The sequence below is a fragment of the Thermobia domestica genome, chromosome 5, assembly GCF_964235325.1.
Source record: "Thermobia domestica chromosome 5, izTheDome1.hap1.1, whole genome shotgun sequence".
Taxonomy (NCBI): Eukaryota; Metazoa; Arthropoda; class Insecta; order Zygentoma; family Lepismatidae; genus Thermobia; species Thermobia domestica.
In genome coordinates this window covers 49604543-49618101 of record NC_137458.1, presented here as the reverse complement: position 1 = coordinate 49618101, position 13559 = coordinate 49604543, and the positions used below count along the sequence as shown (strand labels likewise).

Here is a 13559-nt window from a genome sequence, read left to right as displayed (position 1 = left end):
AATACAAGAAGACAGGCGTGGGGGGAGGGGGCAAGCAGCAAGCTATGTCTGAAAGGGGTTTTTGTGTGACATTATCAGGATCATTAATGCAAATGAAGTCCCGTGTATCATGAAGAACTAAAGGAGCGGGGGAACGGAACGGCATACAGGAAATTGTGTTTCAGAACGGGGACACTATGGACTCAGATCCTTGACAGGAAACAAGTTCCGTCTGGGAGTTAAGTAACTCCGCGCGAGGAGATTTAATGCCTTAACATAGCTCTCAAGATGAAATATTTCCAGAATTGCCATCTCTTCTTCATATCTTTTTATTTCTTCTTCTTCTTCTTCTTCATAAAACATAAGTTTCAACATGACTTGACGAAGTAGATCCTCCTCTTACACACAAATGAGTATCATTCATTTGAAATTTAAAAAGAAAAAAAAATAACTAGCTTGGGAAAGTAAATGTCTGAAAATATATATTATTTATCTGATATATATAATTGCAAGACAATTTTAAATGAAAATGTAACTGCTTTTTAACTCAACACAAAGAATATATATACACTTCTCATTTTCTTATCGGTTTATACTGATAAGGCAAAAAAGGTGTTGGGAATTCTGCACAAATCATTCTACACTGTTGCCATATTTTATTTATTTTTATCATTTCGACAGTCATTAGTAGTGACTCGTGTTCCAGCAATTATGGCATTGGGGAAAAAGCAGCGGTGCTAATTCCAACAACTTCCTGTTCTATTTTTTTTTTTTTTAAAGACCAAAACCTTCAAATTTTCTCTTAGTAATTTAAATACCTACACATAAATTATTTATAAATATTCGGGAAAACAATCTGGAAGGATAGCATGAGAAACGTAAGCAACAAATATAGAATTGAACTATTGAAAGACGCTTCTTGCAGTTATTAGAATACGTATACTAAAATTCGTTTTTTTTTATATTTTTTTATTTATTTGAAACTTTCAAGACCTGTGCTACACAGGCGTTTATTGCGTCAATTTGCTTGTCCCTTTGAGGGCCAGCTCTACCATATGTGCAACACGTGCATTTGCAGGGGGCGGCAAAATCTGTCATAACTATATTATTTAAAATAAATATTTCTTTGTTAGAAACACATTCCATTATGGTGGTAACTATGTTAAATTTACTAAGCTGACCTTCTATTTGAATACCATATTCATAAATTATGTTTAGGTCGGATTAGTTTAAGGTCACATGGACAGTGCTTAAGAACAAATGATCAAACATATCCCAGTATGAATTGCTTGATTGTTGTCAAATACAAGAATTCAATTCTCGAACAGTAGCGAACACCTGTTCCATTTAGTTTGTTATCACAGTTTTGATATGAAAACTAGTCTTGTCTTTGTCATCATTAAGATCCCTCTCATTAGAGGTGAAAACAAGTATTTTTTCTTTTAATTTAACAGATGTAGAAGGAAAATCAAGAAATAAAAGAGCCAGTTGCACTGGAATTGCAAACTGGTATATTGAGATTGAAGCTCGATATTGAATTCTATAAAAATGATTACCATCTTTCCTTTACAAGTGTGTTTGCTTTAGACATAATAGATTTTTATTTAAGAAAAAAGGACACTATGAGATTCTATTTGTAGTGTTGAGGCCTTTCTGAGTGCGAACGCTCTTTCCCTCCCCTTCGTTGTTCATGATGGGATAGCATACTTAAAATCATAGGTTTTAGGATTTGTTCTTTCTGGAGCAAGGGAGCGACAAATTATGCCATTGCACGGGGCGGCAAATTGCTTGGTGCCGGCCCTGGTCCCTTTATCACAGCTTCCGGTTATAATCAGAAATATGTAAGAAACTGAGTTGTGAACATACATTTCTTAGACCCTCTGCGGACATGTTCTATAAAAAATCCTTATTTAAAAAAATACGTTTTAAAGCAAGGATGTTATAAAATAGAGGATCTGCCCATGCGTATCTTCATCATATGAACTCAATGAAGCCAAAAAAAAAAAAAAAAAAAAAACAACCGAGCATCGTTTAAACCGACACGTCTGATTGGCTGCTCTCGCTTCTGCCATGATTGTTGGCTCGAAACATTGCAATCTTAGTGGCGCGGAGTGGGCAGAGTAGGTGTGGCGAACCTGTGACGTATGGCTTCACGATTTTCTTGTAGGGGCAGATCCTCTATTCTATAACATCCTTGTTTTAAAGGCATATTTTACTCATCATTCCATACTAACATTGGCGAGGTCATACCGCGCTAGTGAATCGTTGCCAAACATACCAACATCATCACTAGACCCATAGGTTGGAAAATAGATGTCAAATAACAACCAATCTTAGAGCTGAAGAGATAATGAACTATCTACCTGACTTTAAATCACACAATTTCTTAATAATATGTATAATAAAACTTAAACGAGTATGTCTAGCTTTATACAAGGTTTTTTTTCCTTTTTTAATCTACTGAATCGATTTGGATGTACGAAGTAATTTTCACCAATGTCTATTGGAATCTCGGGATGATTATTACACATAGATATTTTCACGAAGTGACTAATAATAAAAGATGAGGCTGTCAGAAAAATCAAATAAATACATAGAAGTAAATGATTGTAACAGTGAAACACATATGCTTGTGTCGGGAAGATTATATATCATATATGGAAAAAGATTATATATGGGACCTAAGACAGTTAATTTAACGGAAATTTACTGTTCTATTGCCTGATTGAACAATTTTTATACCGCAATAATTGTAATAACAATTATTTTGAAACATTATTGTGTCAATTATGTGGAACTTCCAGATAATTTTTGATTCTTCCAAAATTAATACCTATTTTTAACCTATTTTCTTTGTGAAGGTCTTGTTTGTGTGTTGGTACACTTCTGTTGTAGTGTAGTGTGTATTTGTTGTTAATGTTCCAAAGGCAGTGTATGTGAGTATGGTAAATAGTTCTTTGCAAAGAAGTGGGTGTGAAGAACATGCACATTTTGCTTTATGGTGATAATGTTCATCATAATAAAAAAATTAAATTATAAATAGTTTATGCAGAAACAAAGAAGATATAAATACAAAATTAATTAGTTCTTTAAAAAAAATTCATTTCGTTCTCATTACTTAACGATAACTTAACGATGACGTGGCTTCTTTTGGAATCAAAAAAGTGATTTACCTAAATGCCGATATTGAAACAGTCATTTTAGAGAGATTATCGGTGTGATACTTTAGTGAAGGTGCCAAGCCAAAAATCTAGAGGGATTTGCATATGTTCTAAACATTTTCCGATAACATAATGTAATATCAGGTGAACAAGTACACAACACTTCAGCTATGACTGAATCATATTTTACTTATTATTTGAATATTTTATTTCGTACTCACCTCCCCTATCGGCGTCTGGAGATCCATTTTCGGGGTCGTTTCCTCCTGTTTCTTCCCTTTTTACCACTTGCATCTTATCTTCTAACTGGCAGCAATCCATCACAAGATTTTCGAACTCGCGACCACTGAAATGACAAGAATTAATTGTGTGTACAATAATATACAAAATATAATATAACTTTATTATATAGACTTTATAGATTTGTTTTTATATATTAGAAAAACAGTTTTCGTTAAGTTCATTCACTTTATCATCCAGGCCGGTAGCCAGCCCAAAAATGAAGTTAAGAGGGGCCCGATCTAACCATATTATAGTTCTTTCGCAAACCTACCGTGAAAATTTTGGGGGGCGCAGCAAAATATTAGAGGGGGCCGCCCCCTAGACCTCCGTGGACACGGGCTAGTGTTAAATTCTACATATTGCTAAGACTTTGTTCTTTGAGAAAACGACTGTACCTCTTGATTGATATCGCATCCCCTTACGCTTCTAGCATGTCTATATAAAACTAATAACTATTTTTAAACTTCCTTCATGGTTCTGACCATCAGAACATGTTCCTGATTAAAACGTGCTGCCCTGGTACGAATTATGCACTTTTATACGATCTTTTACCTGCTACCCAGTTCAAATCTAAATTTTTGTCCCCTTACTAATTTCAATGACGAACTTTGCGTCATACCCCCTTCTTTGTAGAAAGCTCTGTGTAAGCACAAACATTCCTCCAGACCAGAGTTTACAGCAATCTGGTTGGTTGCCTACCTGCTCAGTGGACACTCGGTCACATGTTACTGCCAAAAAGTCACTGTTATCGGTATCTGAGGTTACTGCTTAGAACGGACAGACCATGCAAAATTTTGTATTCAAATTTTGTATTCTTGAGCTACCAGACGCGTGCTAAATCAGATTTACCATCCTGAGTAGAATAAATTTGAAATACTAACAGTATTATACTTTCACAATAATATTGCTCTTTGTCCCTATTTAGAATCACTACTCAGTGTTCCTTCCTGACCAAGCTACTAATGTGCGTAGTTCCGAATTCGATGCCCGATGGGGATAATTGCTTTGGATAAATATTCGAGTAGTGGTTTGGATTACATTTAAAATAATGCCTGTCCTGTTCAGCATAGACTCAATGCTGAAAAAGGACTTTAAAATTTGATCAACATGAGAACACAATTCACTATCCATTGTTAAATGTGATTTCCATGTCTTAGAGGAGGAGTATTGAACCTGGTATCCGCTTACATCAAGGGTAAGCGAAGATTTCTTAGTGTGTATGTAAAACTATATAGATAATACATTACACTATAGTATATTTATTCCAAGCTAACTGTATCATACAGTAGTTTTGTTAATTTTATAGCATGATTCTCCTGTTTATAGTAAAACTGAGTTATTATAAAACACATTAAAAAAACTTAACCGGCTTCACCGGCTTCACTCATGTAACCGACTTGTTTAAAAAGTTATAAACGACAGAGATAGTGTAATACACGATGAAAGCGTTCTAAAACTTTGCAGTACAACCCCTGTGCTGTTATGCAACAAAATCCGCGCTACCGAGTATATGGTTGCCTATACGTCTGTTACTTTACTGTAATTAACACAAAATCTGTTGAGGTGTTTCACAGTCCAGTTCTAAAGATTACCATCAGATGCTAAAGCAATTTATCTGGTACCACTGGGAAAATATATTTTTGAACAAAAAAAAAAAAAAAAAAATCAGAATTAGTGTACCTATGCCGAAGTTAAGCGTGAACATACCCAGAGCATAACCAGACATACACATATATATATATATATATATATATATATATATATATATATATATATATATATGTGTGTGTGTGTGTGTTGAATTGAGAACCCTTTTCTCCTTTGCAGTCGGTTAATTAATATGTAATAAATTATAACATTTATTTTTCATCTTGCAGTTATTTACGATCTGAATTAAGAGGTTAAATCTTGGATATCACTAAAGTTACGCGAAAAAAAAAAAAAAGATCCAATACCATTATCTCAAAGCAATTAATCGACTGCTATAGCAGTTATCACAAGTAGGGTAGGGTAGGGTGGGGTTAGCTTAGAGTTAGGGAAGTTTTGACCCATTTTGTTAAAATTTAAATAGAGCTTAATTTCTCGTCTCTGCGTAAGGATACAGGAAGTGTCTCTGTATACCTGCAGCCATGTTTAAATAAATATGCTCGTTACTTTCCCACAATCCAACCAGTGGCGTAGCACACTTTTGCGCCCCCCCCCCCCCGGCAAAGTATAGAGAAGGGGCGCTAGTTGTAAAGCCGATAGAAGTAAGGTTGAAGTTTTACTTCTTTAAATCTTTATTCATCGCAAGACTTCGGGGCCCCCTATAGCTCGCCCCCCTCACACTGCAGGGTTGCGGGGGCAGCTGCTACGCCAGTGAATCCAACAATGTGGTAACCTTGCACGAAGTAGTTCCTTCCGCTTTCCAAATAGTTCTATATTTATAACCGCTTATAAAAATATATAAACACAACTTCCGCTCTCCTTACATAATTATTCTCAAGCACACAAATTTCACTCCATTTTCAAAATTTTGCTAGAAACGAACGACCAACTTTGGAACTTAACCCAAATAATTAACCCATATATTAATTTTGATTGCCAACACCTACAAACAAGGAACACAATATAGTACTGTGCATGTGAAGCAAAATTTCACCATTTATTTTATGTGGGGAATAGACTGAATGGGAGTGGGTTTTTTTCGAACTTACCTAATGACGTAGTTGACACATATAATCGTTTGTTCGTCGGCATTCTTCGTGTTACAGACGACTGTCGCACAAGTTTGCATCCACGTGTAGCCTCCACTTTTGTTCATCAGTCTGTAATACTGACTCATTACTTGGCCTTTATTAATCACTGGAAAATGAAAAAAAAAAGTCAAAATCAGAAAGGAGTTCTTAATAGTTCGTTATTTACAGTCAAAATAAACTGTAACTGTACTTAATTCAAAATACTGTATCCTGATCTGAATAAACCACTCTACTCTCTTCAAAAAAAAAAAAAAAAAAAAAAAAAAAAAAAATGTATAACCTAATCAAAACTTAAGTCTCTACTTATATACGAGATTGATAAGAAATTCCCTGATTTCTGTTTATTTAAGTTATTGCCTTCTTACATGTGAATAACGTGTAATATAACTAGTATGATATTAGAACTAAACCCATCATAGTTATAAGTATTGAAATATCCTATCTCAGTTTTGCGTTTGTTTTATAGTTAATGTCGGACTAAACCCTGTTCGTCCTAAGCTCTAAACTGCGATAAACAAAGCCACGTGAAACTAAATCTCGCTGATTTGCTGTTGGCCTACAGACGCTTGTATTCCTCCGCAAAATAGTTCATGTGATTTGACTATTGCTTTTACTATGAAGCTCCACGTAAAACTGCTACATTATTATAAATGACAAAAATATAATACGGATTATCTAATAATACTGCAATCGAGTGTGACTAATGAAACAATAGAAATAAACACTAAGCATGCGCAGGAATTAAGGCGCCAACTCAACTGTGGACGGGTGTTCTGCTTTTAAAGTCTGAAAGATGACTGGCATGAATCCCGGTTCCGCGAGTGTTGTGGTGAAACACCAACAAGGCATACCTTTAATCACTAAGCAACAATTGCTTACGAGCGAAATTAAAATACTTTTTTTTCTTTTTTAATCTTTTGAGTTTCTTTTCTTTCTTTTCTGCTGCTGCTGTAAGTATCGAGACAGTATTGCCAAAATGCACGTGCATAATTTGCTCCTTCGCGTGGGGAGTGGTAGTGATGTATCACTAGCCAATCGTATTTGTGACGAGCGGAAGGATACAAATATTTTGTTTATCCGAGTTTAGAGCTTACGCTGAACAGAGAATAGTATTTTTAAATACAGGGTATTATAAAAATTTGTCACAATAACTACGAAACTATGCACTTCCGACCACAAGAAACTTTTTTCTTATTTTGATGAAAGGAATCTATCCTCAAAATTTGTGACAAATTTTTGTAACACCTTGTATAGCTGTAAACACAAACATCAGTAAAAGCTACCAACAACACTGGCAGCATCTGAAATTCTTGTATGTTTTACAGTATTTCCATGTAATCTCTGTATGAGATGGTCGTTAAAAAAAAAAAAAAAAAAAAAAAAACCTCGAAACGACGCCATGGTGGAAGGAGGATGGTGGGTGGTGGGAATAATTCTAAAAGCACCTCCATAGAGACAAATTCATCTTGTACTTCTCACAAGATCGTCGACCATGTTTCTCACATAACAAATACAAACCAATGGGAGAAAAAAAACAAAGAAAGAAAGAAAACAAAGCCAACACAGAGAAAGACAAAATCCTACGCACATTGTGTTTTACTTGTTTTATTGCAGTCTGGTTGTCTCGTCAAACGAAGGGAAGGGAGAAAAGAGAAAATCTAAGAAATGGGGGGGACCAGGGGGGGCATTTGTTCCTTTCGCTGAGCAGAGGGAGGGTTATTTCACTTTGAATGTAGCTCACATCCAAAGCTGAACAAGCCTCGCATACTGAAATGAGTCGTTTTCTCTCTCTCCGAATCGCACCCAACAATTCAATAGTTCCGCATTCCAAAAGAGGGACACACAGACGAACGAAGAAACACTTTTTTCTTAGCAGCTTGGTTGCTGGGTTACGTGTTTGCATCAAATTTGTTGTAAGGCGCCATCTCTTGCTTTTTTTGCTTTATAAAATAAGGGAGGCGGAGAGGTAGGCCTTCTGGGAAGGAAGATGGCAGAAAATTGGCAAAATCGCACGGAAACCGCTCTTAAAAATACCCCAGTGGCTGGTTCTCTTTCTCTCTTTCTTTCATACACAAAAATATTTGTTTGAACATAAAATTTTGGTTGTGTCTTAAATATCAAACAGCAGCGAAATACGTTCTTGTTGAATTTTAATTAGTTAACACTAGGGACAGGTAAAAATTATCCCTTAACGTACAGGTAACAAAAGTATCATTTTCTAGCACGCATCTAAAAATCAACAATTTTAACGTTGAAATGTGCGTTGAATAAGCCTTGAATTTAAAGTTTAATAAATGATGTTTCAACGAAAATTCAAGGTTAGCTCTGCTGAAGAAATGTTCAGTTTACGATGGGGCAATTCTTCATAAAGATGTTTCAGATCAATATTGATTTAATGTTTAACCAAGGAAAGCAGCAAAAGCTCAACTTTCGATTACGATTAGGAATTAGATTTCTGGGCTTTCGGCATCTACGACTATGTTAGCCCGTCACGTATAAAGGATGACGTCCCTCGGCGATCATACTATCCGAGGAAAGGGAAGCGGCGGCCTGGGACCTGCATGTTGGGTACCATCCCGGCATTTGTCTGGTGTGAATGAGGAAAAACCACCAAAATCTCACTCAGAGTGGCTGTCCTGAAAATTTTTTACACTTTCTCGACCGAGTGTCCCCAATGGGAATCGAACACGGGACTGAGTTCGACTTTGGAAAAACGCATGCTACAAAGATATAGTTCACAAAAAATTAATTATAGAGGCCATTTCCCCGATGTAAATCACTTATGCAAATATTTGATTACTATGAGAATAAATAAATAAAAATTAAAAAAAAACAGTACTATTAATATGAAAATATTACTTTAGAGATTAATATCTAATTGATATAATATATCATAAATAGATAAATATATCATAAGTAGATAAACTTAAAATCTCGGGATTCTAAATTAATTTCTTACCAGTATCCGCGATATATAAGGTGGTGCGAGGTTATAACACTAACAATGTAGCCCATTTCTCTTATAGATTTCCAGTGGATACGAATTTGAATTTTTACAGATCATCTGAGAGGCACTAGCTCGACTCCCAGCAGAAGCTCATGTTCAGATTTCATATTATCTTTTTGCAGTCCTTTGTCGAGAGCGATTCGACATTTAATTTTATCCATGCTAAAGATGAGAGAAAAAAAAAAGCTGGCTTTTGGAGAACGGTAGTTTTTGCCCCATAAAAACAGGCTGTTAAAAAATACTTTGTCGACTTTTTGTGATTATTTAATTCAAGTACCGCTTGTGTGTTTCTGTAGTGTATTCTACACTTAAAAAAAAAAAAAATCTTTACAGTATTCATTACTTATGAGTTCTATGTTCAGCCCGGGGCTGGCTATCTTTATTGATTTTCGAACTGGCACTACATTGGTGCCCAGTAATTTATGCAACCCCACGTAACAGAGCGGTCATGTTGGTTGCCTAATCATCTTACAGTTTGAAAGTTTTTTCTCTTTTTTTTTTAAAGTTTAACGTCCCATGGTTATGGTCTTTAGGCTAAGGGAGACGGATGATAAATGAAACTGATTGATTGTGTAAGTAAAATTTTGCCCTCTCCCAGTCAGGGGCGGATCCAGGACGGACTTCTGGGGGGCGGTGGGTTGTAATACTGCTACTTAGAGTTACTTTTAAGAGCTCCAAACTCTGGGATGGGCTTTATTTATATATAAAATAAGAAAGTTTCCTCTTTTTGAGGGATGGGGGAGTGATCGCCTCGAGTAATGCAATAACAAAACAAGCGAGTAATGCAATAACAAAAGTAAATAAAGTTATAATCAACATTATTATTATTTTGAGAATCTTAAATGTATTATGGTCCTAAGCTATTTTTTTCATTTTGACATTAATTATCTGTTTTATATAATATCGTTCATCAATTGTAGCAATTTTCCCTTCCTCTTTTTCCTTCCATTGCACCTATCGTGGTTCCTCAGGATACAGTTCTCAGACTTTTAAGCTACTTTAATTATCTGTATTCTTCTCCCTATCCATATTCCAAGAGCCTAAGTGTCAATCTGTAATATTTAACATAAGTAGAAGCTTTGCTTTGTATATTATTAAACATAATTAAATTTGCTGAGCAAAACAATATATTCACTTTAAAAACTACATACGTGTGACAGCTTTGCCAAAGTTGGCAAAACTGTCAAACATATGTAGTTTTTAATATAAATATGTTGTTTTGCTCAGCATATTGTGTCTAAGTAGAATCTAATACTCCACACAAAGCATTTGAGTCTTTTTCTTAACTTTTTATTCAAGCACAGGCGTCAATCCATCGAGGACGTCCCCCCAATATTTGTAAAACAGTTTTCGTTCTCCAATATTTCAAGTATCTTAGGTCAACTGCGACCCAAACGAGGTTCAACCGTGTAGCAGTTTACTACATTCAGAAAACAATGGTAGACAAAGTGGATATAAAAAAAAATACAACAAAAGTTTATTTCCATTGCGAAAAAAGGCAGTTTTTTTGGCCCTATGAAGGTGAAGGTGGAGTAAACTATAAAGTGAGAAACTGTTTTTGTTTAGATAGCGAGCAGCAAAGCGAGTTAAGTTAAAAAAAACATCATTATTTTCAACTAATTTTTTAACTATACATTGTTTAGTTATAGGCTTCTAAGACTAAAAACTGTTTTCAAAACTGTATTGTTTCTGAGTATTCACTTCACACTACCTTTTATTATTGTTTTGTTTCGACATACACTTGGTATCATTTAAGTTTGACTAAAACTGTAAACCAAGGTTGAACTTCACTGTTTGTATAAGCAAACAAATGGTAAAGTGTGTGTATTTTAGTACTACATTAAAAAATATATATATATATCAAAGGCAAAAATAAAACACAAACATTTTTAAGATTTGGTTTGCTTTTTAAGTAAAAACATATTTTAAAATGTAATGTATGAATACCTTTTTTTATTATTTTACAGAAAGGACCTCTGGACTCTCTGCTTTCCTGGGGGTATTCCATACACTCCAATCCTCCCGGTAATCTTCACCCCCAAAGTTTGTTGCTTACGCCGATGTATTCAAGGTCATATAGAATGAATTTTATTTCTTTCTAAAAAAAAAGTTCTATCCCATTCCTTTGAATTTATTTCACGTTTGCATCTCAAATGTTTGGTTTCGTGAAATTAGTCACCTGCTTTACCTTACTTCTATATTTGATATACACTCCCTTTTTTTCAATCACCATTATTTTTTTGTATTTCTAACGTTTATTTTCATCCCATCTTCTTCGCAGTTTTTTCTGGTGTTTCCTAACAATTAATTTTATATTCACGTTCCGCTACACAAATAACTACATAATACAAGTACTAATATAGATGTAGAAAAGAAAGGTATTATTGGCAAATGAAACTTGTTACGGAAACAAATAAATAAATAAATAAATAGACAAGGAAAATAAGATTCTACGATATGCTAACTAATGCTATAATAGTATACAAAATAGTAATCTAATTCTAAGATTACGTTGTGAGCTTTTAAACTTACAGTCTACGTGGCACTTTCGTAGTTTATTAGCGTCTTCTCCGTGGCACAATGAATACAAATTTTTCCCCGTTAATTCGTCCGCTGTATAATCCAAGAGTTCTGATACCCTATAAATTAGAAATCAGAGAGAATAAGATAAGAAAAATAACAATTATTATTATTATGACATTATTATAATAAAAATATTGGTTTAATAATGAAATCCATTGAGACTTAAGCAGTAATGATGTTCGGTTCTTCAATTTTCTTCGTAGGGGGCCGCGGTGGCTCAGTGGTAGAGCGTTCACCTCTGGTGCTAGGGGTCTCGGGTTCAAACCCTGCTCCCGCCACGTGAACTTTGTGGTGGACAAACACCGTGTGCGTGGGTTTTCTCGGGGTTCTCCCGTTTTCTCCCACTTTCTTCATTCCACCGTTTCATTCATTACTCATTATCACCGTCTCCTTTAGCCTAACCGGCATAACCGTGGGACGTAAAACTCAAAATTTCATTTCATTTCAATTTTCTTCGTAAGTTTGACTTATTAACTTATAAGCTATATATTTTAATATTTTGGAAACATAATTTTAAATGAAATGTTCTTTTCCCTAGAAGATATAAAGAGTAGCATCGGGCTTGGAAATCATGAAGATTATTTTCCCGACGAAACAAGTGCTGCACAATATATATATGTCTGTATGTATATATTAATGTTCACGCATCTCCCTTTAAAAGGTGTTCTCGCAATTGTATGTGAAAAATTTTACAGTTTTTGTTCTGAAATAAACGATTTAATCTGCTAAAGAAGATTCACATACTGTATAAATTATTACCAATTAAGGATAAGACCACACTGCTTTTCAAAGAGAGGTACAGTGGCGGATCTCCAGTGTTTGGAGTGACAATAATGATTTAAGCCATTATTTATATATTTTTTAAAATTTTGTAGTAAACTTATAATACACCTATCATAATCTGGGTTCTGGCTGTCCCCCTCAGTTTTTACCTTCTAGGTCCGCCACTGGAGAGGTAGTAGATGGTCAGTTTTCTTTAACAAATATGTGCATACTCAATCATGCTTATTATAAAACACACTACCAAATCTGACACTCAGATCTTAAATCTTTAAAAACAATACGACTGATTAGTGATTAACTTGGAGAAAATAATAATATTGAAAATGATTTTACAAAAAACACACACATACACGTATATATATTAAAGACTTTGGGACCTACTGCACCAGGAGTTTTACTATACGTGTAATGCTAACTTCCGTACTTCGTGACGTATAGGGGATGAATTCTTGAAGTACAGTATATATCAGATTAACATAATAAGAAAATATCAAATATTGGTGAATTGATTGTTGGTTCGGAATAGGTGTAAATTATGATCTGCCAATTTAACCTCCATCTGTGTACCAAAGATGAAGCAACTAATCCATGACAAATTCTTTCTATTATCCTAAGAAATTTCCTTTCACCATTCGAATGTATCAAATAAATTTCCCCCATTATTTAAATATTCGAATAAATTTTCCTGACATTATTCAAATGAATTTTCTCCTATTTTTTCAAATAAATTTTTTCCATTTTTAAAATGAGTTTCCTCCTATTATTTAAGTAAGTTTTCTCTCATTTTTTTGTATAGTCGAACAATTTTTCTGAATATTTTTCAATATATTTTCTCATAGTATTTGAATACTCGAATGATTTTCTTACAATTATTAGAATAAATTTCCTGTTATTATTTAAATAAATTTCCACTCACTGAATTGAATTTTCTTCCAATTATTCAAAGAAATTTCTTCCATCATTGAAATGGATTTTTTCCCATAATTTGAGTACTGGAATTAATTTCATCCTATTATTTGAACAGAT

General features: G+C 34.4%; 1 protein-coding gene across 6 annotated transcripts in view; it reads right to left on the bottom strand.

Moving 5' to 3' along the window:
- The window catches only part of trh (PAS domain-containing protein trachealess), a 941131-nt gene that overhangs the window by 25973 nt on the left and 901599 nt on the right, over nt 1-13559 (bottom strand). For all 6 annotated transcript variants that reach the window (XM_081758675.1, XM_081758674.1, XM_081758676.1 and 3 more), the window contains 3 exons: nt 11700-11806; nt 6119-6266; nt 3362-3486 (listed from right to left, as the gene is read on the bottom strand). In XM_081758675.1, the coding sequence (XP_081614801.1) occupies nt 3362-3486; nt 6119-6266; nt 11700-11806 (380 nt within the window). The remainder of the gene's footprint in view (nt 1-3361; nt 3487-6118; nt 6267-11699; nt 11807-13559) is intronic.